Source organism: Pygoscelis adeliae, unplaced genomic scaffold (genome assembly GCF_000699105.1).
Source record: "Pygoscelis adeliae isolate BGI_AS28 unplaced genomic scaffold, ASM69910v1 Scaffold11, whole genome shotgun sequence".
NCBI classification, from domain to species: Eukaryota; Metazoa; Chordata; class Aves; order Sphenisciformes; family Spheniscidae; genus Pygoscelis; species Pygoscelis adeliae.
This window is the reverse complement of record NW_008824059.1, coordinates 2,037,064-2,063,765: the sequence shown is the minus strand read 5'-3', so window position 1 is coordinate 2,063,765 and position 26,702 is coordinate 2,037,064. Positions and strand designations below refer to the sequence as shown.

General features: G+C 43.9%; 1 protein-coding gene and 1 long non-coding RNA gene across 2 annotated transcripts in view; one reads left to right on the top strand and one right to left on the bottom strand.

Annotated features, from left to right (window-relative positions):
* Positions 1-14,227, bottom strand: part of LOC103925351 (myosin heavy chain, skeletal muscle, adult-like) — a 17,649-nt gene extending 3,422 nt beyond the window's left edge. Inside the window, exons 1-31 of the mRNA XM_009334060.1 lie at positions 14,021-14,227; positions 13,790-13,933; positions 13,540-13,696; positions 13,040-13,067; positions 12,830-12,941; positions 12,644-12,736; positions 12,454-12,517; positions 12,262-12,360; positions 12,057-12,160; positions 11,832-11,970; positions 11,021-11,139; positions 10,784-10,933; positions 10,077-10,247; positions 8,340-8,649; positions 8,160-8,230; positions 6,538-6,625; positions 6,326-6,443; positions 5,929-6,052; positions 5,333-5,469; positions 4,987-5,242; positions 3,348-3,590; positions 3,065-3,241; positions 2,833-2,978; positions 2,655-2,745; positions 2,177-2,566; positions 1,855-1,981; positions 1,642-1,760; positions 1,144-1,340; positions 555-738; positions 303-468; positions 6-130 (exon numbers count right to left, since the gene is read on the bottom strand). Coding sequence (XP_009332335.1) covers positions 6-130; positions 303-468; positions 555-738; positions 1,144-1,340; positions 1,642-1,760; positions 1,855-1,981; positions 2,177-2,566; positions 2,655-2,745; positions 2,833-2,978; positions 3,065-3,241; positions 3,348-3,590; positions 4,987-5,242; positions 5,333-5,469; positions 5,929-6,052; positions 6,326-6,443; positions 6,538-6,625; positions 8,160-8,230; positions 8,340-8,649; positions 10,077-10,247; positions 10,784-10,933; positions 11,021-11,139; positions 11,832-11,970; positions 12,057-12,160; positions 12,262-12,360; positions 12,454-12,517; positions 12,644-12,736; positions 12,830-12,941; positions 13,040-13,067; positions 13,540-13,696; positions 13,790-13,933; positions 14,021-14,227 — 4,656 coding nt within the window. The remainder of the gene's footprint in view (positions 1-5; positions 131-302; positions 469-554; positions 739-1,143; positions 1,341-1,641; positions 1,761-1,854; positions 1,982-2,176; positions 2,567-2,654; positions 2,746-2,832; positions 2,979-3,064; positions 3,242-3,347; positions 3,591-4,986; positions 5,243-5,332; positions 5,470-5,928; positions 6,053-6,325; positions 6,444-6,537; positions 6,626-8,159; positions 8,231-8,339; positions 8,650-10,076; positions 10,248-10,783; positions 10,934-11,020; positions 11,140-11,831; positions 11,971-12,056; positions 12,161-12,261; positions 12,361-12,453; positions 12,518-12,643; positions 12,737-12,829; positions 12,942-13,039; positions 13,068-13,539; positions 13,697-13,789; positions 13,934-14,020) is intronic.
* On the top strand, positions 5,160-26,702 carry LOC103925352. Its single transcript, XR_664030.1, has 3 exons — positions 5,160-5,249; positions 5,371-5,474; positions 21,395-26,702. It is a non-coding gene; the product is annotated as an uncharacterized LOC103925352 (long non-coding RNA).

The following is a 26,702-nucleotide window of genomic DNA, read 5'->3' as shown; positions in this document are numbered from 1 at the left end:
TGTACCTCAGCTTCCTCCAGAGCAGCCTGGATTTCAGATTTCTCCTGCTCAATCTGCTTCTTGACTTTCTCCAGCTCGTGAATCGCCTTTCCTCCCTCGGCAATCTGCTCCGTGAGGTCGGAAATCTCCTCTGTGGGAACAAAGGTCAATGGCATGGTCAGGCACAGAGCCGAATGGGAAGGGCCCTGCCACACCAAGGTGGCAGGCACCTTTGCAGACCTGCAGGCACAGACTCATGTGGAGCGGTGGGTAGTGGTGGATAGTGAGAAAGCCCTGCCAGGAGCAGAGGGCCAGGGACTTACGCTGCAGGTTCTTGTTCTCACGCTTCAGCATTTCCAGGTGGTCCAAGGACTCCTCATAGGCATTCTTCATCTTAAACAGCTCCGTGCTGAGGGAGCGAGACTCCTTCTGGGAGGCTTCCAGCTCAGCCTGCGTTTCCTCATACTTCTGCTTCCATTCGGCCAGGATCTGAAGAGAAAGCGGGTGTGAATATGGACGTGGCAATCAGGAGGGAATGCTCTGCTCGGGAACCCCAGGCCTGGAGCCCAAAAGACCTTGTCAAAGTTCTTCTGCTTCTTATCCAGAGCTGCGCAGGCAGCATTTGATCGCTCCACGTCAATCATCAGGTCCTCCACTTCATTCTGCAGCCTCTGCTTTGTCTTTTCCAGGGAGGCACATTTGGCATTCACAGCTTCAACATGTTCCTCTGCTTCCTGCAGGCGCTGTGCCAGCTTCTTCCTGGGAGAGGTAAGCACAGCTCATAACTGGGTACTAAAATAGATGTTGTTTTTTTCATTTTCACCACAGTGCTGAGGCACTTTGCAGTATTTGGTCCCCATGCACACAGTGCAGGGCCTATCCCAGCCAGTCATTTCTCTTCCCTTTTTGTTTCCCCAGGGGTCTAGTTGTCCCTCTGCCCTCTGCACACACCACACATTGCCTTTCTGCTACATTCTTTCTCATCTAGCCTATTTTCCTTGTGTTTTTCAAAACCACACCCTTTATAGTACATATTTCTGTTTCATATAACTCCTCCCCAGCCTACTACTAGGCTTTCGCCTTTCAGTATCTCTTGGTCTCTCAGTGGTCTCTTCAAATTTCCGTTATTGGTTTCTACCAGCCTTCCCCACATTCCTCACGTACTTGGCCTCCTCCAGCTCCTCTGTGCGCTGAATAGCATCAGTCTCGTATTTGGTTCTCCACTGGGCCACTTCGCTGTTGGCCTTGGACAGGGCGCGCTGCAGCTCCCCCTTGGCTTCCTGCTCCTCCTCATATTGTTCCCGGAGCAAGTCACAGTCGTGGCGAGCAGACTGCAAGCCATGGGCCAGGGCATTCTTGGCCTGGTGGTAAAAAGATTGCAATAAGGAGTAGATGTATCCTGGGAAATTTTCACTTACCAGCACTTAGACACTGGAGTATATCCCAGAGAAATAGTGAGTAACTGACTGCATGAAAAAAATAAAAGCCAAGGTCTGATATACTGCAAAAAGCTCGGAGTCCTGCACTGACAGGGCCTACATTGCATGACCTAATGGGATGTTTTGAACTTTTAATTAGATCATCTTTTGAACTCTTGAACACTGCACCAAAAACAATGTGATGTAAAATATTTATTTCATATGTAACATGAAATATCTTCACCTTTATCTCTTCCTCTAGTTGCCGTTTCAATTCTTCAATCTGCTGGGTGAAAGCCTGCTTCCCTCTAGACAGCTGAGAAATTAAAGCATCTTTTTCGTCCACCTGGCGTGAATATTCACCTGGAAAAGTTTATAATCAAGAAAATATTTTAACAGCCAAGTGAGTCATTTAGGGGGTTCTCCCATGTCCAAACTAGAGATGGAAGTGTCATACCAGATTCTGTCTGCAGACGAGCTCTTTGAGCACTGAGATCACTGATCATGCGTTGATTCTGCTCCTCCTTAGTTTTAAATTCACTTAGTTGGTCTTCCAGAGTGCGGCACATCTTCTCCAGATTTGCCTAGATTTCTGAACAGCAGGATTCTCACCAGAAAAGCGTGAACAAACGTGCAAGCTATATACTGCTCACTGGTGTTAGGTTAGAAATACAGTTCCATACAGAGACAGAGAGTTATGTTGTAACCTGACCATGTTTTAAAAGGGTATGTTTCAACTTTATTTATTTTCAAGTGGTTTTCTGTGTATTTTTCTATACCTTGGCTTTGGAGACAGACTCCATGTTACTGGCCAAGTCGTCAATCTCCATCTTCAGCTCACTCTTCTCCTTCTCCAGCTTCTGCTTCACTCGTTGCAGGTTGTCGATCTGCTCCCCAAGCTCAGCTGTGCTGTCCGCGTGCTTCTTCCGCAGGGCGGCAGCCGTGGCTTCGTGCTGCAGCGTGGCCTCTTCGAGGTCGCGACGCATCTTCTGAAATTCTGCCTCACGCTTCTTGTTCATCTCAATCTGAGCTGCGGTAGCCCCTCCTGCTTCCTCCAGGCGCTCGCTGATCTCCTCTAGCTCCCTGGAGAGGTCAGCCCGATGCTTCTCTGCTTTTGCCCGAGAGGTTCTCTCTGCCTCAATTTCCTCCTCCAGTTCCTCAATACGGGCCTGGGGAACATTACGGACCCTTCACACCCGGGCCCTCCTCCTACCTGCTGTATTTCTGAAGGGCAGAAGAGAAGGGACAGAGACTTGCCTGCAGCTCCTTGATCTTCTTCTGTAACTGCATGCCCATAAGTTGCTCATCCTCGATTTTGCTCTGGATCTGGCTGATTTCAAAGCCTTTGCTTTGGGCAAAGCAAACCGTGTTAGAGCTCAAGGAAAAAAGACAAGTGCCCCAGCCCAGCACTCAGGTGCCCCACAGCCACGCTTACTTCTTCAGTTTCTCATCCAGCTGCTGCTTATCATTTTCCAAATCCATTATGCTGTCATGGGCCAGCTTCAGGTCTCCTTCGAGTTTCCTCTTAGCTCTCTCAAGGTCCATGCGCAGTTTCTTCTCTTGCTCCAGGGACCCTTCCAGCTAAAAAGAACAAGACCATCAGTGCTCTGCTGGCTACGCTTTCCTCTACAAAGTTTTCTTTTTCATTTAGCTACACATGTGCTTACATCGTCCACTTGCTGCTCCAGCTTGGTCTTAGCTTTGGTCAGAGTATTGACTTTGTCCTCTTCTGCCTGCAGGTCATCCAGTGTCTGCTGATGGGCCTCTTGGAGGGCTTTCTTCTCTTTTGTCAGCTTGGCGATGGTCTCATCCAGGGCTGCCATCTCCTCTGTGAGGTTTTTCACCTTTGAGAAGAAGGGAGCAGGTGCAGATAAAAATTTTTCTTTAAACTTTATACTGTATAGCAAAACAGAGGTCTTTTCTGTGAGAGTGACATCTTCTGCCTCATACCTTGTTTTCGGTGGCATGTTTTTCCTTCTCAACCTTGGCCAGTGTTAACTCAAGATCGTCAATATCTTTCTTCAGCTCTGAACATTCATCCTCCAGTTTCCTCTTCTTGGCTGTCAGCTCAGCATTAATTTCTTCCTCATCCTCGGCCCTTTCAGTCACTTCTTTAACTTTGGCTTCCAGCTGGATTTTGGTTTTGATGAGCTGGTCACATCTTTCCTCAGCATCAGCCAAAGCATCAGCTTCCTGGTGGGAAAATACCATTTTTAGGGATATATTTTTTGAGGGAGTATCGAGACACTTACCTTCACCATTTACAGTCCTGGGTAGCAATTTTGTAGTTAAAAGTTTGGTTTATGTTCCAACAAAGAATGAGATATAATATAGAATTGATTTTATATTGTTGTTTTTAAAACATCCGGTTTTGAAAGCTGAAACTAAATAAAATTTTTTTCCATCTACATGAAGGCCCGAGTATTTACATATTTGTGCAAGGTATAGAATCCAATATTATCCCATAATATTAAACATTACAACAAAGTACCTAAGTTTGGGTTTAATCATAGGAATATCTCCCACATTTATGAAGTGCTGAGTGATAACCATATGCCAAGATACATATAAATGACAACGTCACAGTTATGCTCACGTCATTCCTTTATTTCTCTTTTTTCACCCTACTGTCTCTTTGGATCAACTGTTTCTGATTTAGATTTTCATCACCACAGCCCAAAAATACTCAGCAGCTTTGGCTTTTCTCTGCGAGACCCTCATGAGCTAAGAAGAAAAAGAGTTGCTGGAAAATTTGTCTCTAGGCTTTTTTTTGCAACAGATGTCCTGTGATATTTGTTGTATTTTGTGTCAAGTTTCAGTCTAGCAGAAATAATAGGAAAGAAAAATGATAATTTTAGGAGTGAGTGGATTTTTTCATCTTTTTACAGTTCAAGATTGTTTAAAAATTAGGCATGTAAATTTTCTACTGTATCATAAATGCTGCGCAATATTACTTTGAGTATACAGTCTTTTCTATTCTGTGAATGATTTAATTTAGGAACCACAGCATTACAACACTGCAGATGTACCACCATTTTATGTAATGATTCTGAGTGATTTAGGAGGGTAAGTGAAATATTAAATTCTGTTTCCTCTCAGTTAGTTCAGTATTGCAACATAGTAATGTTTGTAACAGCTAAGCCGCCACCTACACTGGAAAGAGACACGTTATCTTGTTTAATTGGAGGATAAAGAGAGGAAAGAAATGTCCTCTTAACTTGTCCTAAGAATTCCTAATCATGTGTGTATGGATGGGCATACTCAGTTTTGGAGAGGTAGGAAAAAATTACTAGAAGAACAAAGATTATACTAATAAAGTTTCTTGATTGCTCTGATGCGGTTTAACTGAATGTAAATGATAGGGACCTCAGCATACACCATAGAAAAGTCTTATCCATGTAATCTTGACTACAGCATCCTGACAGTCCTTATTGAAGCTAGTTATATTTTTAAGAGCACCACTTAATGAAATACAATTGAATTGAATTGATTTAAACTGTAGTTTCTGTGTGTCTTTTGAAAATGTAGTTGTAAATATCAGCCTGATGGTCACGGTTCAGTTAGGATGAGGCACATTGGTACTACTCACAGCCTGCACTTGGAGCTGCAGATCGTTTTTCTCCTGCACCAGTTTCACCATTTTCTCCTCCAGCTCCTTCCTCTTTGCCTCAGACTTTGCAAGCTCTTCCTTGGTTTTCTCAAACTCTTGTTTCATGTTGGCCATCTCCTTCTCAGATTCTGCACTCTTCAGCAAGGGCTTGATCTTGAAGAACAGCTTCATCCAGGGCCAGTGCTTGACGTTCATGAATGCACGAATGTTGTACTGGATGCAGAAAATGGACTCTCTGAAAGGTAAGTCAAATTAATATTAAATATTTATACCATGATGACACAATAAGTCAAATGCAGTGAACATAATTCGAAGAAATGTCTACCTCCTCTCCACCATTCTCTGGTACTCCATTCTCATCAGGAAGCCCCTGCACCTGGCCTGTGTGCGGGTGATGAGCTGTGCCAGCTTCTCATCCCTCATCTCTTCCAAGAGGCCTATCAGCCCAGCTTTGAAGAACACCTTAGGTAAGAACATGAAAATAGGCACCGTGTATATGCTTGTTGTTCAGTGTAGCCCAGTACCTCGTCCCCCATGGCAGATAATATGGGAAGTTAAAAGAACGAGCAAAAGCACAAAGAATGTATGTAGTGACAGACTCTCTTTTTATATCGCCAAGCTTCCAGTTACCTGAAGTTGAGGAACTATAATAGCCAAACATTTTGCCTTTGTTTTTAATAACCCTTGATTCTTTTATTATATGACTTTGTCTTAAATTAGGAACCCTTAATTAACCCTTAATTAAATCATCCTATGGCAATGAATTTCAGTTTTATTCAAGCATTGAGTCAATAAGTACTTAGTTGATTTCTTTTAAATACACTATTTGATCATTTCATATACTATGTGGAGAATCTGAGTATCATTCTCAAGCCATGCAAACCAAAAACACATAGTACTTGAAACAAACAGTTCTTGTACCTTGGTGTGACCGAATTTGTATTGAGTGTGGTCTATATCAATTGATCCAAGAAGTTTCTCACAAGCCTTCTTGCTGTCAATGAACTGTCCCTCTGGGATAGCACTTGCATTTAATACTTTGTATCTGGGGGAGAAAATGGAAGGGCTTGCATTGGACTTGATGATCTTAAGGGTCTTTTCCAACCTAAATGATTCTATGATTCTATGAATATAAAGAGGTCTGCTCTTGAGGTCAATTGGCTCATACACTGCAAGAAGGAGTCTAAGAATTGTTGAGAACATAACAGCACTGATAAACATAAACTTTAGAGAAGGCTTTAGTCACCAGAGGTGAAACTTAAATTTCACAAGCTACTCAAGATGGACAAAATGATCCAGTAAGGTAAAGAAGTCTGACCTCTGTTTAAAATCTGCATACAGGACTCTGTTGGGAAATCCTTTCCTGCAAATTCTGATCCCTTCCAGCACGCCGTTACACCGCAGCTGGTGAAGCACCAGTTCATGCTCCATGGCACCTAGCAATTCAGAGCACAAATATATCCTATATTCTGTAATACAGAGGGGAAGATCTGCACAATACTGAAAACCTCCTATATGTGAATCTCTTACCAGGTGTTTTTGTTTCATTTGGGATGATGCAGCGTACAAAATGGGGGTGGGTGCTTCGCAGATTGGTCATCAGCTTGTTCAAATTCTCCTGGGAGTGTCATTAACAAAAGTTTCTATTAGCAAATGTAATTTCCACTATAAGCATCAAGCCCTCTGAAATGAGATAAAAATTAGCTTGCAGAATCCTGAACTGAAGCCCCCTGCACCATTTTTTCTGACTTTCCACAGATCTTTGCTGTTAATAACTTAATGTATAAAGTTCTTCTGATTAATCTGTAGGAAATATCATACTCTTCAACATACAATTTTAAGAAATTTCACTGACTGTAGTGGAATGCCTTCATTAGAATTTATATCCATCTTCCATTGGATGTACCCAGAGAGATAAACTGGTGCCTTTATGAGGCAGATTGAAGCTTACTACAGTAGGCATTTAAGATGGGACATATGGAGCACACTACATAAAACCTTTCCATTTACCCCACTGAAAGCAAAAGGGACAAAAATGACAAGCTAAGTTTTATATGTCTAGATTACATGTTTATCTTGTAAGGTAAGGTGAGAATAAGGTGAGATGAATCCCAGCCTTATTTTCTAACTCATCTCTGTATACTTATTTATTAATAAATATTGCCTATAATTAGTGGAGGGAAGCAGGTGCCTCCAGAGGACATCTCAGAGTACATAAATTAAGCAGCCAAAACATTAAGATGTCTAAACACTAGCATGTCTAAACAAGAGGGATAGTGGAAGAAAGTTTGAAAACAACAGAAATGCAACCCAAATGCAGCAAATAATATTTCTCCTCTAACATTACCTCTTAAAGTCTTATGACCGCTAAACATAGGCTTATTGCATTATTTTTGCATGATACATGCTGGCAATAATTTCCCACTTGCAAGGCCAAGGCACTAAAGCTATGCTTATTTTTCTTGAGGCATATACAAATATGCCCATGTCCTGTTTCAGAGCATTGGCTAGAGGCTGTCAGATGATCAAGAATCATATGACAGCAGATCTGTAGAAGAAATTAAGCTATATCAAGAAGGTAGTTCTAAATGAAGGATGACTGTGGTAATAAATAACCTCAGGAGAAACTAGGTATTTCACCTGGCAAAAGTGTATGGAGCAGCCAGGCAGCAAGACTTGGTTATGACAAACTGTCAAGTATCTGACATCTTAAAAATCCATAACACAAGCAGTGGTGGTATTTCAACTATAAGAGATTGATCCCTGAATCATGGAGAAAAACTAAAGATATAAATGGAGCAAACAGTTCATCCTCCAGCCCAGTGGGCAGGATGTTGCTAACGGGCAATAAAAGGTTCCAAAGCCAGAGGTGGGCATCTGAAGGAAATCTGGTATATTTTAGGTATATTTTAGAAGTTTTCTGTATGACATTCTTCTGTCTGGAAATGTCATCCTGGGACAAGTGGACAAAAAGAAAAGTTGTGCATTCAGTGGAATGGAGCATAAATAGATTACAGTGGATTTATTCCTAGCAAAATACGGCCCAAGAACTTCAGGGTCCTTTAACACAACTAAGCCAAAAAAAGACTAGCCATTTTAAATGGTGGGTTTACTCCTCATCTTAGGAAGAAATAGTGAACTCTCGACTGTACCCGGAAAAGAGCTGAGACAGTCTGGAAGGAAGAACCCTTCTTCTTGCCACCTTTCTTGCCAGCACTAGCTTCTGCAAAATTGAAAATAAATAAAACAGGTTTTAGATTTTTGCTGTTGCCTTTTATGATTCCTTTTTGTAAGCTGTACATCAGTGAAAATATGGGATTCATAAAACCAACCTGCTTCTGCTCCACCGTAGTTGGCAAAGAGTAAGGCCAATGTTTTCACAGATGATTTCTGGTACAACCCAATGACGGTTTCATTCAGGGGGTCCTTGTTTTTCTCCAGCCAGCCAGTGATGTTGTAGTCCACTGTACCAGCGTAGTGTATCAGGGAGAAGTGGGCCTCAGCCTTGCCTTTGACAGGTTTGGGCTTCTGGAAGTTGCCGGACTTGCCTAGATGTTGGTCATAGAGCTTGTTCTTGAAAGAGGTGTCAGTTGCCTTGGGGAACATGCACTCCTCTTCCAGGATGGAGAAGATACCCATGGGCTGGGAGAAATGCACAAGGGAGACAGATTGTAATTTAGTTTTCAGGGCAATAATGACCTTCACCTAGGTAGAGTAGTGGAACACAGACTGAGATACACATCAGAAAAGATTATTATTCAATTACATTTTCTGCTAGAAAGTGAGATTAAACATAGTGATACATTTTTTAACACCAAATGAATCATAAAAATTAATGGAAATTCATGTAGTTTGTGTTGAGAACGTGCTTTATAAAATCAGAGCACTACCTTCTTATCCAGAGAGACTCAAAACGCACACAGATGTCTTAGACAAATTGAACATGAGCCAACAATACATCCTTGGGGCAAAGGCAGCCAACTCATCCTGGGCTACATTAAGAGTGTTGCCAGCAATTCAAGGGAGGTGATCCTTCCCCTCTACTCAGCTCTGCTGAGAAACATCTGGAGCGCTGTGTCCAGTTCTTGGCTCCCCAGTACAAGAGAAACATGGACATAGTAGAGTGAGCCCAGTGACAGGCTACGAAGATATTTAAATGGCTGAAACATTTGACATACAAGGAGAAGCTGAGAGAGCTGGGACTTTTCAGCCTGGAAAAGAGAAGGCTCTGGGGGAATCTTATCAACGTGTATAAATACCTAATGGGAGGGGATAAAGCAGACAGAGCTAGAGACTTCTCAGTGGTGTCCAGTGACAGGACAAGATGGAACAGGCATGAATTGAAACACACAAAATTCCATTTAAACAGAAGGAAAAAACTTCTTTACTGTGAGGGTGGTCAAAGGTTGGAACAGGTTCCTCAGAGTATCTGTGGAGTCTCCACCCTTGGAGATATTAAAAATCCAACTGGACATGGTTGTGAGCAACCGGCTCTAGCTGACCCTGTCTTGACCAAGGGGGTTGTACTAAGTGATCTCCAGAGCTGCCTTCATACCTCAGCAGTTCTGTAATTCTGTGATTCTAACTACTTATCATCCTGCCAGCCACTGAACTTTTCATGTCATGTGCAGTGCAACTGCCTTCTCATTGTTAGTCAAAGGACGCACATGTAAGTGCAACTGTGTGCTGACAGTTATGTATGTCCATCTTCTATGTTTATTTTACAAAGATATAGCTATTCTGCTGTACAGGCACAAGTTTGTTAGAGCTGAAAGGTGAGGAGGACGTGCTGACCTGGAAATTGACTCTAGCTGTTTTGGAAGAACACTCTTATTGGGAGTTTAACAATCTTTTGACACTTGAAAAGGGATAAGTACAGACTTGCTGCCACAAAGCTGTGTGAAATCTCCTTCATGTCTCACATAACAGGGAAATTAAACTACAAGGCAAGGTATTTTGAATAACAAAAGCTGAATATTTGGACATGAACACAGAAGATCCCTTTGAAAAATATGACCAAGTAATTATAGGATTTCTACGCATGCAAATCTTTTGAACAGGAAGGATACCTTCTCAATCAGCTCAATGCAGGCAGCCAGGTCCATCCCAAAGTCAATGAATGTCCATTCAATTCCTTCCTTCTTGTACTCCTCCTGCTCCAGCACGAACATGTGGTGGTTGAAGAACTGTTGCAGTTTCTCATTGGTGAAGTTGATGCACAGCTGCTCAAAGCTGTTAAACTGGAAATAAAATAAGAAAGACCCATATTTGCAAGTTGCAGCACTAATTGCAAAGCCTCATCCTTTAAAAATAAGGAATGCAGTTATCTTGGCTTCATTGTCAAGTCTGTGCATTTCTTCAGTCCATTTTATGTCTACATAATGAAACAGAGAAAAGCATCAAATTAATTGTCCACAAGAAATTTTTTTTCATTGATAAAAATGTGAAGATAAAATATATTTCCTGTATAATGTGAGACCAAATTACAGGGAGAAAAAACCCAGGCTTAGGCCTATCATGATATACATGTATTTATACTGACTTGTCCTTGATCATTTAAACCAAGGAATTTTTCTGATTCTGTACTTTTGAGTTTGCTCAGCTTGAAATAAGACAAGTTCTTTGAAAGATCATTTTTTACTTCATGACAAAAAAAGGCGAATACCTGCAAATAATTATGTGATGCTATTACATCTTCTTTAAAAATAATTCTCAGAGTGATCATAACATACAGTTGTCACTTCCAAATAGCTCTTACCAAATCTTTGTTACTTACATCAAAGATCTCGAAGCCAGCAATATCCAGGACACCAATGAAGTACTGTCTGGGTTGCTTGGTATCCAGCTGTTGGTTGATGCGAACAACCATCCACAAGAACATCCTCTCGTAGACAGCCTTTGCTAGAGCACCTACAGCATTGTGCACCTATAAGAAAAATAAATGCCATACAGAGCAGAGGAGAATCAAAAGGATAATTCAAAACATGGTTCCAGGTTACCACATGTTTCTCACCTGCTGTGCAGTTTGACCTTTGGTCACATATTCATTCCCAACCTTGACTCGGGGGTAGCACAGTGCCTTTAGCATGTCAGCTGAGTTCAGACCCATCAGGTAGGCAGCCTTGTCAGCAACTAAAAAGACAGAGGAAAAAAGGAAGAATTTAGTGTCACTTAGACTTTGAATCCTGGAGTATTCTCTAAAGGCTGCAGGGTTATCCCAGGACATCTCTGTTCTCTTTCAGATCCAGAGTCTACAACCCTTTCTGAGCTTTGGTTTCTGATGTTTAGTAAAACTCACTGGGTTTCATCCTTTTACTTATGGTACTTCCCACCTTCTTGCCTAGTCCTTTAGCAAGAGAAGCCCTTGCTCAGAGAGCTGGAGACGTGGATTGTAGGTCCTGCACCAACAAATGAGAGGAATCAATTAACCTCTCACACCAGAGTTCCCTGAGCATCTGACAAGTGAATGGGAACATGGTCCCCCATCCTGATAGAGCTGAACCACTTGGCTGTTTCACAATTGCAAGTCATATTCCAACAAAGGTATGACTAATAATGTTACAGGAAGGACATCCATTGCTCCTGACTTCCTGGAAGTGTATAAAGGACAGTTTAAACTATTACTCGTGCATAGCATAAGATACAAAAATCCTGAGATCAGGGAACTTGATGTACTGAGAAGAGAACAAGGGATGGTTTTTTTCTGGCTTACTGTTTTCCTTGGGATCCTAAAGTCCAACAAAGAACAACATTTGTTGTCTTCCACATCCATAGTGGCTTACAGAAGAGTTAATTAATTAATTAATTAATGAGTTTTAGAATACCTTCTGTGCCATCGGGCTCTGCCTGCTCCTCTCTTGGTTTCTGCTTGAACTTCAAGTTCCCGTAGTGCATGACAGCCCCTGTCAGCTTGTAGATGGCAGTCTTTTCATCAGCAGTGAAGCCCAGGATGTCAATGGCACTCTGGTAATGCAATCAGCAAAGTGAAATATTTGCATGTTATGTGATGCATGACCTATGTGTGTTGACCTGTTTTGTAAGTTACTTACATCTGTAGCCATCAGCTCCTCTTTGTCATCAATGCTGGGAACAGTGATCTCACCTTGACTCACAAAAGGGTAGTCATACGGGTTGGTGGTGATGAGGAGCATTTCTGAAAACAAATGGGTTCATGGGTTAAATTTCATTGTTTTCGTAATGCCATTAAATGTTACCCAGTGATCTTCCTCCAGAAAGATGAGTGATGCCTCCTACCAATTAGCTCTGGCTTCTTGTTGGACGTGATCTGATAAAATATGTGGTAGCTTCTTTCTGCCTTGAGCTGGAAAGTGACTCTGGACTTCTCCAGCAGATCTGGAAAGGACAGTAGGACAAAGTTAGGCACAGGAACGCACGTGGAGGTGGGAATTTGGGAAGGAATGGGATCAGACAAGGGGAGTCTCTTACAAGTCTCAATGTCCGCAGAAGCCAGTTTGCCTGTAGCTCCAAAGTGGATTCTGATGAATTTGCCCTGTTAAGGAGAAGCAGCAGCATTTCAGCCTAGATGCATTTCATTCTCATGTCCTTATGTGAGAATACCACTAGCCCATCACTACTGTTATAATGAGGAGAGATTTTGTCCAAAGCAACAACTTACAAAGCGCGAGGAGTTGTCGTTCCTCACTGTCTTGGCGTTTCCAAAGGCCTCCAGCAGTGGGTTGGCGCTGATGATTTGATCCTCAAGCGTTCCCTGCAGGACAATAATTATTGCTGGTTATCCTTTCCAAAAATCATGTCAGGAACAGAGGAAAGCATTGATTCAAGCCAGTATCTATAAGTTTACCTGCATTTTGCCAGACTGCTCCTCCTTCTTCTTCTCCCCACTCGCTGCAATTGTTGCAAAGTACTGGATGACACGCTTTGTGTTCACAGTCTTCCCTGCACCGGATTCTCCGCTGTCAAACCAAGGAGAGAGGCAGAGAGCGTGTGGTCAGGCAGGAGGGCCCCTGGCACCGAGCAGCCCCGCGGGGACCCAGGCAGGGGGTGTACGTACGTGATCAGGATCGACTGGTTCTCACGATCTGTGAAAGAGGCAGAATGAAAGATAGTGTTAGCAGTTGCCCTCGGTAACACTGAGCTGAATGAGAAGTAAAGCTGTAAATGTAAAGTTGGGGCTTCTTCAGAAAGTCCAAGAGTACCCAATTTCCTTCCAGGTCCTAACAGCAGAAGGTACAAGCCCAAATGGATGCATAGAGCTGTCAGAGGCATGTGGTCCTCACACAAGCTGTGCACTTCCACTTGCCCTTCACACAGTTCTCATCAAGAAATCTAATCAAACTGCCTACCTGTGATATCTTGGACAGTAAATTCTAATGTTGATAGTTAGAAACATGATCTCAATGATGGTGTCCAGTAAAGAAAATGTTTTCAATGGTGAGAGGACATCTACCCTACCAAGACCATTAAACTGAAATATTTTGCAGTGAAAAGACTTTTTTTCTCTTCTGCGAGTATTCATACCCAAATAATTTTAAAGAAAACCAAGCCACTCACCAGTGAGCATGAACTGATAGGCATTGTCAGAGATGGAGAAGATGTGTGGAGGGGCCTCCTGGCGCTTCTTGCCTCGGTAGGCCAACACCACCTCCGGGTTGTACACCGGCAGCCACTTGTAGGGGTTGACAGTGACGCAGAAGAGACCCGAGTAGGTCTGCGAGGAAGGGAGACAGCACGTTGGCTTCCACTTAGCCTGGCAGAGCAGTTCCTCCTAGCTACCCAAAGGAAGACTGCTGCTGGTACTTACGTAGATCATCCAGGCTGCATAACGCTCTTTGAGGTTGTACAGCACAGCGGGTTCGTGGAGGTGGGTCATCATGGCCATGTCCTCGACTTTATCATACTTGGGAGGGTTCATGGGGAAGACCTGATCATCCTTCACGGTCAGGGTCTGCCAAGAAAATGAGAGATCCATGTATGTCAGCTAAAAGCTCAGAGTGGGAATCAAATGCTGATCCGAAGCTTGAATTTTGCTCACCTCTCCACCTTCAGTCTTGACAGTGACCTTCCCTGATTCTTTGCTCTGGATTGTCCCTTTCACAAAGGATTCTTTAGGATGGGCCACAAAGACGGATGTCTTGGCATCGAAAGGCTTGTTCTGGGCTGCAATTCTCTCCTTCTCTGACTTTCGGAGATAGGGAGCCGCCTCCCCAAAAACAGCCATCTCAGAGTCTGCAGAGGCCATGTCTGCACGTTACTGAAGACACGTCAGCAGAGGACTCTAATGGGGAGGAACAATATGGCACTGATTATTTACAGCTATTTTGTAAGTCTGGGGAAAAATTTATATCCTGTGCCTTGGTTTCTCTTCATACTCTGAGTATTTGGAACATCTAACATGACCTAACTAGAGACTTAATCTTTAGGTCAACTTAGAAAATAAGAGGTTTTCGTTGATGTAGTCTAGGTCTTCAAACATTTAGGAGAGCAACTTTTAATGACCTTTCAGAACTGTGGGTTTGGTGCTTTAATACTGTGTCTCTAAGATAAGAGTGAATTTCGTGAGCAAGTTTCACTAAGACATCACTATTAGGAATGGAAATACAGTTAGGACATTTTGTTAAAAGGATGAACAGTGAAGTAACATTTCTGAAAAACTAGTTTAGGTGACCTACAGTCTTGGAAAACATTGAACCTATGGGACATTTACCTATTAAATATAATGGTAACAGAAATGCAGTGGGAAATTAATGAATTTTGCTAATGAAGTTGTCAACTGAAAGAAAAGAGCAGACTTTGTGACCTTTTCATATTCTACCATAATTTAATCTGTTGTATGCCTTTGTCATTCTTCAGTACAATATCTAAATAATTTCAGCCCCAAAGTTCTGACTTGGGTGAAATAAAATTCAAGCGCTGAAATTGGAATTGCCAAGATTGTATTATTAAGATCTCAAATAAATACTTACTGAAAAATATCTAGGAGCAGGTGAGTTCTCAAAACTTTAAAAAACTAAGAGTATTTCTTCAAATGCTTTATTAAACAAATAGGTAGCTAAATTTAGCCAACTGGACTTGAAAATTCTCTAGCTACTTTAGTAAAATTTATTCCCTCTTTATTCATTAGGTAATAAATATCTTCTTGTCTGGAGTAAGAAAATGAGTATTTAAGAGAGCTCTGGCATTTTACAAAGGTGTTTAGAAGGGCTGTATGCTCAGATGATTTATTAATTCATACATTCTCAGGTAGAATGCAGAATTTTGCACTTTTTCCTGCTGTGTTCATCTTGATCCAGTCCTACTGCTGTGACAGCAAAGATGGGAAGTCAGCACGCTTTGATCCTTGTTAGGTCAGTTAAGCAGAAGTGAAGAATTTCCCCATGGGGATTTTTCTGGTCTGCCATCAGTGGTCAGAGACTTCAAATGCAACCACTTGAAAACCTTGGGCACCAAACCACCTTCTACTGTAATCACGCTAGGTTTGAATATAGGGTGAAACAGTGACTGTTCACTCAGCCATACAGAAATCCCACCCAATAGGATCTTCTCTGCCCTCTAAGAATTAATAAATCAGGTTCTTACCTGTTGTGACACCAGATGGGTGGCTTGCAGGCTGGCAGCTGGTCAGTACTGTAAAACAAAAATGGTAACTCCCTACTTGCTGCTGCACAGAAATCCAGAGTGAAAATGTGCAGGTGCCTTCAAAGCAGATTTAAAACCTGAGCTGAGGAATTGAGTCCCCTCCTGGAAGTGAGCACTGGAGGCAGCAGGAATGTTGAGGCACATCCCCTTCCTGCAAGCCTGCGGACCCCATACACTTACCTTGAAGCTTTCCCTGGAGACAGGGCAGACTTGTCGCAGGGACATTTTATACGATCTGGTCTGCAGATGCTACAGATGCCTACTCTTTCTTCGGTCAAAAAATTTTTGGCAAACCTTCTTTGGTAAAGCATTGTCTGGCAAACTGAACTAAGGGCATAATTGTCATTTGACATGACTAGATATAATTAGAAAATTTTGATGTCTTACTGACTATATGAATACATCTCCTATAAACAATCTGACAAGGGTGTTAAGGAGGGAATCTGGACTAGTCAAGGAACTTGGAGAACTTGGATGCAGGACTTATGGACTCTATTGCTGGCTTTCCCACCAACTCACTGTATGACCCAGGGTGGATTGCTTGGTATGTCTGTGCCACAGATATCCCAGCTGTACAATAGATAAAACAGGATGTTAAAAGACAAATTAGCGTTATTAAAAGCTTTTGGCAGTTGTGATGGTAAAATCCTGAAAGCAGAAGTGCAGATATATAACAGTTCACGAGGGTTACAGGCACAGCAGGCTGGTCAGCCAAACACCACAGCAGTGAGAGGCTGGGTTCTACCTGGGCTTTTAAGCTGGTGCCTCTGACAGAGATGTGAGGCAGCTTCAGGGATATCAGGAAGAGTGCAACACGTGTGCGCGCACACACAGAGAGGCACGTGCATGTGTGCCTCTCTGTACACAATTCAGATTGTAAATAAGTGGGAGATTCTCCAAGAAATGTTGTTGTGACCCTGTGCAACCATCTTGTTCTACGGGAGGGGTAATGCCTGCTGAGACTTCTGAGCAGCAGGTCAGCGCCAGTGAGCAAGAGATGCTCCCTTCTGCTGGCACCTTCTTAGCTTATCCAGGTGTTCCCATGCCTATAACCCTAGGAAAGATAACTCTGACATAGGCATGGCCCCCACAGGCTTTTTTCCTATCTACAACTGATAAAAAAATCCTCTAGTCAGCCATATCTATACAAATAATTAGACATATGGACAAACACATCACCTCAGGATGCAGTCCCAGATTCTCTGCACCTGATACATCATCAGCCCAGCACTTCCATTTCATCACAAATATCTTGCGCACTTAAACATTTGCACAGTTCAAAAAAACACAGTGGTACCTTTACCAGAGCAGGTAGGTGGCAGGCATGCCTGTACAATGCTGAGAGAGTGGGCAGAAGGGGGATTTGCTGGTTGTCCTGGAAAGAGACTGATCTAGTTTTAGGAAGAGGGCACTGTCATGTGAGCTGCTTTAAATCCTGTGAGATTTAAACACATTCTTCCCCTGGTCATTGGCATTTTGGTTATTAAAAGAGCTCAGTGGATAACACATGGGCAAAGTTAGAAAAACAGTGCATGGATCTGATGTAATATCCAGCATCAGGCAATGTTCGGTGCTTGTAAAGCCCATTCCCAGGAGGGCTGCAGCACTGCAGTACCCACTTGGTTGGAGCCCAAATCCAGAGCTCACTGCTGAACTCCATGCTCAGGGCATGGGGAGGCTGATGGAAACACCCTCTACCCTGCCCAGGAGGAGCCCAGAGCCAGCCAGTGGGAAATGGTGAGCGCAGGGGTGCATCTGAAGTCCTGTCTCTCTGGGGAGCAGGCACGACGGGGTCCTGGCAGGGCCACCTCCCTCCAGCGGGACCCAGAGCACAACTGTACTCCCCAGCATGGGGCCAGCAGGCGTTACTCTGAGGGGCTCTTGCAGCTGAGTCCGCGGGGTGCTGGGGTGCCACGTGGTGTCCAGCAGCCCAGTGGCTATCAGTCCTGACTGAGGAGGGGACAGAAAGGTCTTGGCAGCTCAGAACCTGGGGTTAAGAAGACCATGCAAGAAGAGCAAGGGATGGCTGAGGCCTCTCCCAGGATGAGAGAGCTGGGGGTTTTCTTCCCTCAGGCTGGGGAGGAACCTCTGGTCTCCCATTCCTAGGGAAGCTGTAACATCTGCACTGTAAAGGCGGCATCCTCTGGCAGCAGCAGGTTAAGTATTAAATAGCTGCTGTTGCTTTTCTGTGGGGTCCTGCTCTCAGTGGTACGTAGCAAGCCTGTCTTATGCAGTGCTGTTAGGCTGGGACAAAATGCCCTCAGGATGTGCCAGGGGCTATATAGAGAGTATAGCTGAGTGTGCTAGGCTGGTTCACCTGACTTCGGGGACTGAAAATCTTTGACTTCCCAGTGGTCAATGAGAAAGCCAGTCTTCTCAGCAGAGCTCTTCTGGGTTTTTGCTGTTGTGTTGTCTATCGTGTGGGCCCAGCTCTGTAACAGGCAGGAGTAAGGTGCTTGGCCAGGCAGCTGTGGGCATGCAGTCTGTGGGAAGGTCTAGTTTGAAAGGGAAGTGGACAGTGAGTTGTGGTGTCTCCAGGTGTGGACAGTCACTCAGCAGCGCTTTGGGGATTGAACTTACTGTCAGTAGGTCCCCATAAGCCAGTGTTAGAAACCTAAAGTTTTTTTGGAAAGTAGTCCAAATCTCAGAAAAAGGTTGTGAAGCAGGGCATAGCAATGAAGGAGAGGCTTTTATCCAGACAGCTTTTGAATATCTCCAAAGATGGAGACTTCACAACGGCTCTGGGAAACCTGTGCCAGTGCTCAGTCACCCTCACAGGGAAAAAGTGTTTCCTAATTTTCAGAGGGAACATCCTGTGTTTCAGTTTGTGCCCATTGCCTCTGGTCCTGTCACTGGGCACCACTGAAAAGAGCCTGGCTTCGTCCTCTATGCACCCTCCCCTCAGGTATTTATACACATTGACGAGATCCCCCTGAGCCTTCTCTTCTCCACGCTGAACAGTCCCGGCTCTCTCAGCCTTTCCTCATGGGAGAGATGCTCCAGTCCCTCAGTCATCTTAGTGGCCTTTTACTGGAGTCTCTCCAGTAGCTCTATATCTCCGTTATACTGGGGGGCCCAGAATTGGACACAGCACTCCAGGTGTGGCCTCACCAGTGCCAAGTCAAGGGGAAGGATCACCTCCCTCGACCTGCTGGCAACACTCCTTCTAATGCATCCCAGGACACTGTTCACCTTCTTTGTGGCAAGGGCACATTGCTGGCTCATGGTCAACTTGGTGTCCACAAGGACCCCAGGTCCTTTTTTTGCAAAGCTGATTTCCAGCTGGTCAGCACCCAGCATATACTGGTGCCTGGGGTTGTTCCTCCCCAGGTGCAGGACTTTGCACTTCCTTTGCACTATTGGACCCAGTATTGACCTCTGGGTTTTGCCTAACCAGTACCCAGTTGCACACTATCCTTAACATAGAAAACACTTTATGTTAAATGGGCCCTAGCAATTGCAGAATCACAAAGACTTCAAGTATTACTGCCATGTTTACCAGTATTGCTAATTGAGTTTACTAAATCATGTGTGGACTTCCAGCTAAAGACCCTTTGTGACATCAAAGTGAAGCAACTAAAGTGCACAGGCACCTCTACATTCCCCAGTAAACTCCATGCTTTTCATACAAACAGGGTGAGATGCCTGTAGGTTCAATATAATGTCCACGGAGGCAAGAATGCATATGCTGGCTTAGATACCAAACCATTTGCCATCTACTTCAGGGACTTGGCCTTCACTATCTCAAATATTGGACTATCCAGTTCACTGAAGCTAGTCTCTGCTTGATTCTTGGTGGAGAATCTGGGTGGTAGGACTACCAGCCAGTAGGATCCGATTCTAATAGTGGTTCTGGCCCACTCTGACTGAAGCTGGTTTCAATATGGGGCCGTAACAGCCATGTGGAAATAGGCATCCTGAAGGTTGAGGGGTAGGAGCTTATGACTCCATTCAGTAGAAGAACTAGCATCATTATCTTGAAGGTGTGAATCTGGCAGCTTTCCTATCACCAGAAAGAATCACCACATTCCTTGACACAAAGAAATGACAGCTGTAGAGCTATTCCACTGAAATGGGAAAGAGCAGAATCCCTGTCCCCAGAGTCAACAGGGAAGAAACTTTCTGCCAATCTATTCTCCTTGGTCTGAGACTGCAGACCTTGGGCTCTGACAGTCCAGACATGCTATGTTTGTGGTCACCTCCTTAGGAGGGAAAGCAACCTTGTGTACAGAGGAATGATAGAGGATTTACACAAGAGAACTCAGAAAACTGCAGACAGTCACATCCTACAAGGAAGACTGGGAAAGCTGCCTGATTGCCAAGGGTGTAGAGGGCCTGCAGGACATACTGTCCCACCTAACCCTGCATCAAGTGTTGGAGGAGGTCCTACTTTGGCTGAAGGTTTCTGTGGGCATATGCAAATCCACAGTGTGAATGTATATGCTGGCTTAAGTTCAAAGAAGAAACTATTGTTACTGTGGATCCCTAATTTGAATTTCTGTGCCGATTAGGAGTATTGACCTATGTCTACACTAATAGCTCTGTATTAGTACCTCAGTACCAGTATAACCCCCAAAGTTAGCATAATGTGACTATGGGTATGGGGGCTTTGCTTTGTATCTTGGAGTGAAATCCCTGAAAGGTGCTTGGCATTAATCATTCAAGAGTCTGAAGGATTACTGAAATCTAACAGAATTCTCCAGAATGTTGTATATAGAGATGTGGCCCTCATGCTAAGAATAAATTGCATGCCGAGTTCAGCTAACTTATATACTTTACATTAAATAATACTACCTCCACCATGAAGCAGCATTTATAGATGACACCAAGCGTGTCTGCTTACTTTTCTGTCAGCTGTACTGTAATACAAAAATAATCCTGGTGGCTTAAACCAGCAGGGGTGAAGGGACCTGACTGAATTCAGCATTAAACAGTCCAGTGCCACTCAAACTGAATATCAAGGCTATTCTAGCAACTCCTCTGGAAGAACCAGCATTAAAAAAACTCTTTCAGACAGTCAGAACAAGAAGATAAAATGTTAAAACATTGACTACTTTCACTTGAAAACTCTAAATTTGGATCCATTTCCTTTTTTCCCCTTTTTCATTCACTAAAAACATGGAAAACAAGAACTTCTCATTCAGTGCTTTCAGTAGATGTTTTTAAATATCTTTGTGAAGGAAACTATGAGCTAAAGTAATGGCAGCTGTAACAGCATGCGTTGTGAACACAGGTAGTATATGAACTCTCAGTGAATGTCTACAGGGGAAGAACACCTGACAATTGGACTAAGTTTGTGGAGGCTGGAAGAGGAGGCAGGAGAAAGTGCAAAAAAGGTTGGGAGAATAACCCAGCGTTCAGTGTTTTAGCATATAACATAAAGCTCACGAAAAGTGAAGTGTTTGGTCAGCTGGCATAAGCATGACTGAAAAGGACTCTAAGCTACTGAGCATCTGCTTTGGATTTGTTTTAATTTCTAAAGCTCATCTATCCCACCCAGGTATCACTTATATGACACTGGCATAGTGGCTTCTTACAAAGGTTCTTACAAAGCAGCAGTCTCTAATTCGAAGTACATGACCCAGATTTCATTGTAGTTTAACTCTGTAGATCCCAGTAAGTTACATCAGGGAAAACTCTGCCCTGTTTCTTGTATCCAGACGCAGCCAAGGAGAAATCTGTCCAGTGCAAGTGCCTCAATGCAAAAAGAAGAATGCAATGTCTCCTGCCAGCCATTAATTTTCTGTCAATCCTATTTCCATCTCTGCAGGGCTGGACTCCACTGGGACCAGAAGCAAACCACAGCACAGTTAAAAGAGAAGCGGCAGACTGAAAGCTATCTCTGGATACAGACTGTCCTGCACAGCAATGCAGTGTCAGCAAGGCGCACATTCCCCATGGAGGAGAAAGGATTCAGTCATGCTGAAAATAGATCCTTCTTGAGACAGAGGTCAGGCAGCTGCCTCCCTTTCTGCCAGCCCTTAAGATGTGTGTTTTCTTCTCCTGATCCCTGTGGTTAGCTGAGAGACAAGGAGTGAGAAGGCATTTTTTAGCTAGGCAACACAGCCAGACTGGAGAGGGGAAGTGGAAGTGCCTACAGACTGCTGTGTGTTGGCTAGTGGGAACCTCCCGCTCATGCGTGTTCAGGGTCATCAAGCTCATGAACTGGAAACATGAGAATGTACCTATATGGCAGGAGGTTTTGCAGTAGGAAAAGGAGTCTTCTACTGTAATCTGGTGATCCCCAATCTTTCACCCTGGGAACTACTCTCAGGCCCTCTGCTCCTCTAACTAGAACAGACTGCCCTCCAGGAGGAAGGACTTTGGGGTTATGGTGGATATGAATATGACTGTTCTCACTGCAAACAGGATGAACCAAGTACCAAGTGGTGTTAGAAATGTGATCAGCTGATTGTAGGAAGCTATTATCCCTTTTGCTTGACACTGGGGAGGCCTCATCTGAAACAGTTTGTCCAGTTCTGGGCTCCCCAGTTCAAAAGGGATGTGAACTAATGGGAGAGGGCCCAGCAGAAGGCTAGCAAGATGGGAAGGGTCTAGAAAACTTTTGCTCTGAAGAGAGTTTGAGGGCATGTTTAGTCTGAGGAAAAAAGGCCTAATGTACATGAGGGGCAGTTACAAAGATAACGTGCCAAGGTTTTTTCATGACAGATAGTAGCAGACAATGTAACAAGGGGCATTGACCACAAATTGTTGCTTGAAAGTCTCCAGTTAAACATTAGGAAAATTCTTGACTATCGGGTAATGCAGAAATGGCACAGGCTACCCAGAGAGGTTGTGGAGCCTCTGTCCAAAAAGCTTGGCTAATCAAAGCCATGACTGATCTGACCAACATCGGCAATAGATCTGCTTGAAGTTGGAAACTGAACTAAAGACCTCCAGATGTTCCTTTGCAACAGCATTTCTGCGGCTTTAATGTAGAGGTTCCCTCTATCCATCCAAAGCAGACAATTGCTCAAAGCTAAGCAGAGAAGGTGTCTGCAGCTTCATGTCTTGTGATAAGAAACAGAAATTTTCCTGGAGTCCTGAAAAACAGCTTTTCTCAAGTGGACCACTGGGCATGAATCTTTGATCTCACTGCATTGTTGGAGACAGTTAATTCCATGCAATTTGTCAAAGCATATCCCTCCAGAACACCAATTCCAGAATACCGCTTCTCAAGTATGTCATCTGGAAGCATCCTCAGCAGCAGTAGGCTTCGGTAGTTTTCAGTTCTTGAAGAACAGAGTGACATGCAGGCAGAGTCAGAGAACCATGGAGCTCACCAGGGCAGCAAAGTGCATCACATCACATCAGAAATAAGTTCCACCAGGTGAGGAGCAGCAGGGCAGGCAGAGTACAGGAAGGTCCTCTTGTCATCACAGACTGGACACATTCATGGTGGTAATTGTATGCTGGTAAGCATTTCCCCAGCCCCATTACAGGAATTTAGGGATCTGGTACAAACCTTTTTCATTCTGAGTCACTAGGTACCATTTGTCAGAAAATATGTGTAAGATATAGTGAACAGCAGCTAACATCACCACTGTGTGTTATTTCTGACCATAACATAACATTGAAGGAAATGAGGTTACACCATGTCCCTGCCAATGGATTAAATGATCTTTAAAGATCCCTTCCAACCCAAACCATTCTGTGATTCTGTGAATGGTTGTACTGGGTGAGATCAAAGGAACATGTAGACCCTCACACCTGAGACATTTCTCATCATCCCAATCTCCCCAGATACCCACCCCACACAATGTCCCACCCACGTGGTGAAGCCTTCTTAGAGCACAAACCACATCAAGTTGGTGAAAAATGTCATGTGACTGGAGCAAAACCAAATAAGACACACATGGGAAACCATACTGAAAACAGCAATGTATTTTCTGTGTCACTGCCAATAATGGGAGACAGAAGCACAAGCACGTTCCTACTATCTGTATATGAAGCCTAAGAAGCCTTTGGCCTTCTCAGGTCTCAGTGACCTACATGTCCCCCCGCATGGAGCCTGTAATGTTCATGGGATACAGCAGACATCCCCTTTAACAGGGATTCCCTTGCACACTCTCCTAGTGAGCCCTCGGAGGCTGGAGAGAGCTCAGAGCTGCTCAGCTTCTGCTCTGGTAGGAAACCTCCTCCTGTGAGTCGATGGCCTGGAGAGCAGGCTCAGGTGCCTACTCAGATAGCAGCATCTCCTGTGCGTGGTCACTTCAGCTGCTCCTCCTCAGGTGATCGGGGTCCTTGATATCCTGACCAGGAACTGGGAGGTGCCCAGGGCCACGGTAGGGACCAGGAATGTCTGCATGGATGTGCTGCTCCTCTGAGCACACATCAGAGCTAAGGTGAAATGAAGTCAATCTTGCATGTGGTAGGTAATTACTGGTGATTACTCTGCCCTGCTTCAACCTAATCAGCTTGCTGGGTGACTGGTTTCCAGACCTCATAAAACACTAAATATTCCATAACATAGAATTTATATACATCTGTTCAGTGTTTATATACACATCAATGTTTGATGTGTTACCAACTGCCTCTAAACACTATGTCACACAGGTGACAGACTTGGTGACAAGCAGCTTTGCTTGGACATGCTTCTGAAGTTAAGTTCCTCTCATTTATAATGACCAAATATGACCTGGTGCTGAGAAAGTCAAAGATTTCTGTCCATCTGCTGCATCTGTTACTTATTTTCAGAGGAATTAGCATATATTCCCTCAAAATCTCCAGAGGAAGAACATCCTGCCTAGTCACTAGTACAAAAGAAACTGATTGCACAGCAAACCCATTCAGAACAAACACCAGTTTTGCTTTCTTTTCTTTTGTTCGACAAAACTCCCTCAAATAGGTGCTATGGCACTAGGATGCTTCCTAGTTAAAGACAGTCTGGTGCTGTTTCAAGCTATTTTCTCCCTTGCATGACTACCTGTTATCTGATAAACACCACTTGAGGAAAGGGTTTTTTTAGCAATTTCTGTGCCAGGCATTGGGACCAGCCTGTTCCTGCAGAGGGAGGTGGAAGTGGCTGAGCTTGAGCAGGTAAGTGTAGGAGGATCGCCGACTTTCCAGGCTTGCGGCTGGTGGGATAGATGGGGAAAAGCTGTCGCTGTGGTTTCTGGGAGCAGCTATTTAGCACTACCCACTGCTCCAGTATGCCTTCCCACAGCAGTAATCTGACCTTGCAGAGCTCTGGCATAGGCAAAGCCATTTTGCTGTGATCATTATGTGATTATTGTCCCCTGCTTCTGAACACTGCTGACTACAGCAGGCTTTTCTTAAACAGTAGGGTTTTGTTTTACTCCCTTCCTTCCCTTCCCCCAGGTCTTCAGAGAATTTTACTCCCAAATAATTTGCTTTTCCAGCTGCTATACAAAACTTAACCTCAGCCCATTTGAGAGGATATGAAACAGCAGCTGTGCATCCATCTCCTGGCTGAAAACAATGAGAATCTGTAAGGCTTGCTCAGCTGTGAGAAAGCCAAAGCAGAAAAAAAGCATCATGCGGAATAATCTCATAAATTTGAGAACAAGCAGACAGCCATATCAGTCTAGAGCAAAGGTCCAGCTGGTATTTGTTGCATGATTGTACGTTGGATGCTTTGTGAAAATCCAATTTCACTTTTTCCATACTATTTATAATATTATGTAAGCATATCATCTTCCCGCCTGTTTTTTTCTTTCCCAAAGTGAAAGATCATAGTCCGGACAGCTTGTCTCTCCAGTGCTCCCATCAATTTTGTCATCTTTCTCCATACCCTTCCTAATTACACAGGCCAAAACTGCAGATAGCAGGTGGTTTGTGGGCCTGGTACAATGATTTCTGTTTTGTTCTCAGTTGATCCTGATAATTCCTGATACTCTGATTGCCTTTTGTGGCCACCAGTGAGCACTGACTTGACGTTTGGAGGCACCTGTTCACTATTCTGGTAGCCTTCCTACCTCCTAATCCTGGTCCTCCTTTCAGAGACTGAATTTCTATAGGGTTGGTCTATGTATGGCTCAGAGTCATCGTATGGACAGAGAAGTTGACGTTCTGTTTCTTCTGCACAAAGGGTTTTTACAACTGGTGATTCTACAGTCTGCCTTACAAGGATGACATCTTTCTTAGTGGCTTTCAGCAAAATGACAGAAAGTGAGACTCAAGAGTGGCACAGCCCAGCTAACAGAGCAGCGGAGAGACGGGTAAAGCAGCAAACTTTTATTTGGGGGTGAGCAGCTCTTCACTATCAGAGTCGTGCCGTTACTCAGACTCTTCATGTTCCCAGCAAACATCAGCGGAAGAGCTGGCCGAGGAGGTGACATTCAGGATGCCCTTTCTGTCACCCACCAAAGCAGCTGAGGAGCTTCTGTTACAGAGCAGGGGAGTGGGGTGGGCAGGCTAAGACGCCTCCGGGTAAGACAAAGAAAAAAGAAAGCAAGTGGCAAAAGGGGGAGGGAAGGGGGGGAAGGAAAATCAGGATTAGGTGCATAATATTAGCACTAGCAACAACTGTATCCTAAAAAAGAGAGCAATGAGGTGATATCTTCCTAGCCTGACACTCATCTGTGACAGATGCACAAATCCCACTTCTGGGCAGATTTCAGTGCTGTAAATGGAAATATACTGGTATGGAATTTGTATAAACCTGTTCACTTTAAGCATTAGACTTTTCAAGGTTAAGACAGCCCACTGGATTACCATAGGATTTTCTGAGTGCCGGAGTCACTGCAGTGAAGTTACCAACAGGATACGTAGCAGAATTTTCTAGTGACATTTTCTGAACTAACTTTTTATGTTGCAGAAAATTTCCTTTTGCATCCTCAGGAAACTTGTCAACAGCCTTGTTATTTTACATTGGCAGATAGATTTCCTTGGTGGTCAGCCTAAACATTTCTTTAATTGCTCTCTGCATCCATCTGAGACGCCCAGGGAAGGATACAAGCCCCTGCTCCCCCTGAAGGGCAAATCAGTTGTGTAAAGCAGAACAGCTCCAGCAGGAGGCAATGACAGCGACATGCCAGCAGAAAGCCAGCAGCCAGGGTGGTTTACATCTCAATCAGGACTGCGGCCTGAGGAAATATATGTTAAATCTGCTGCAA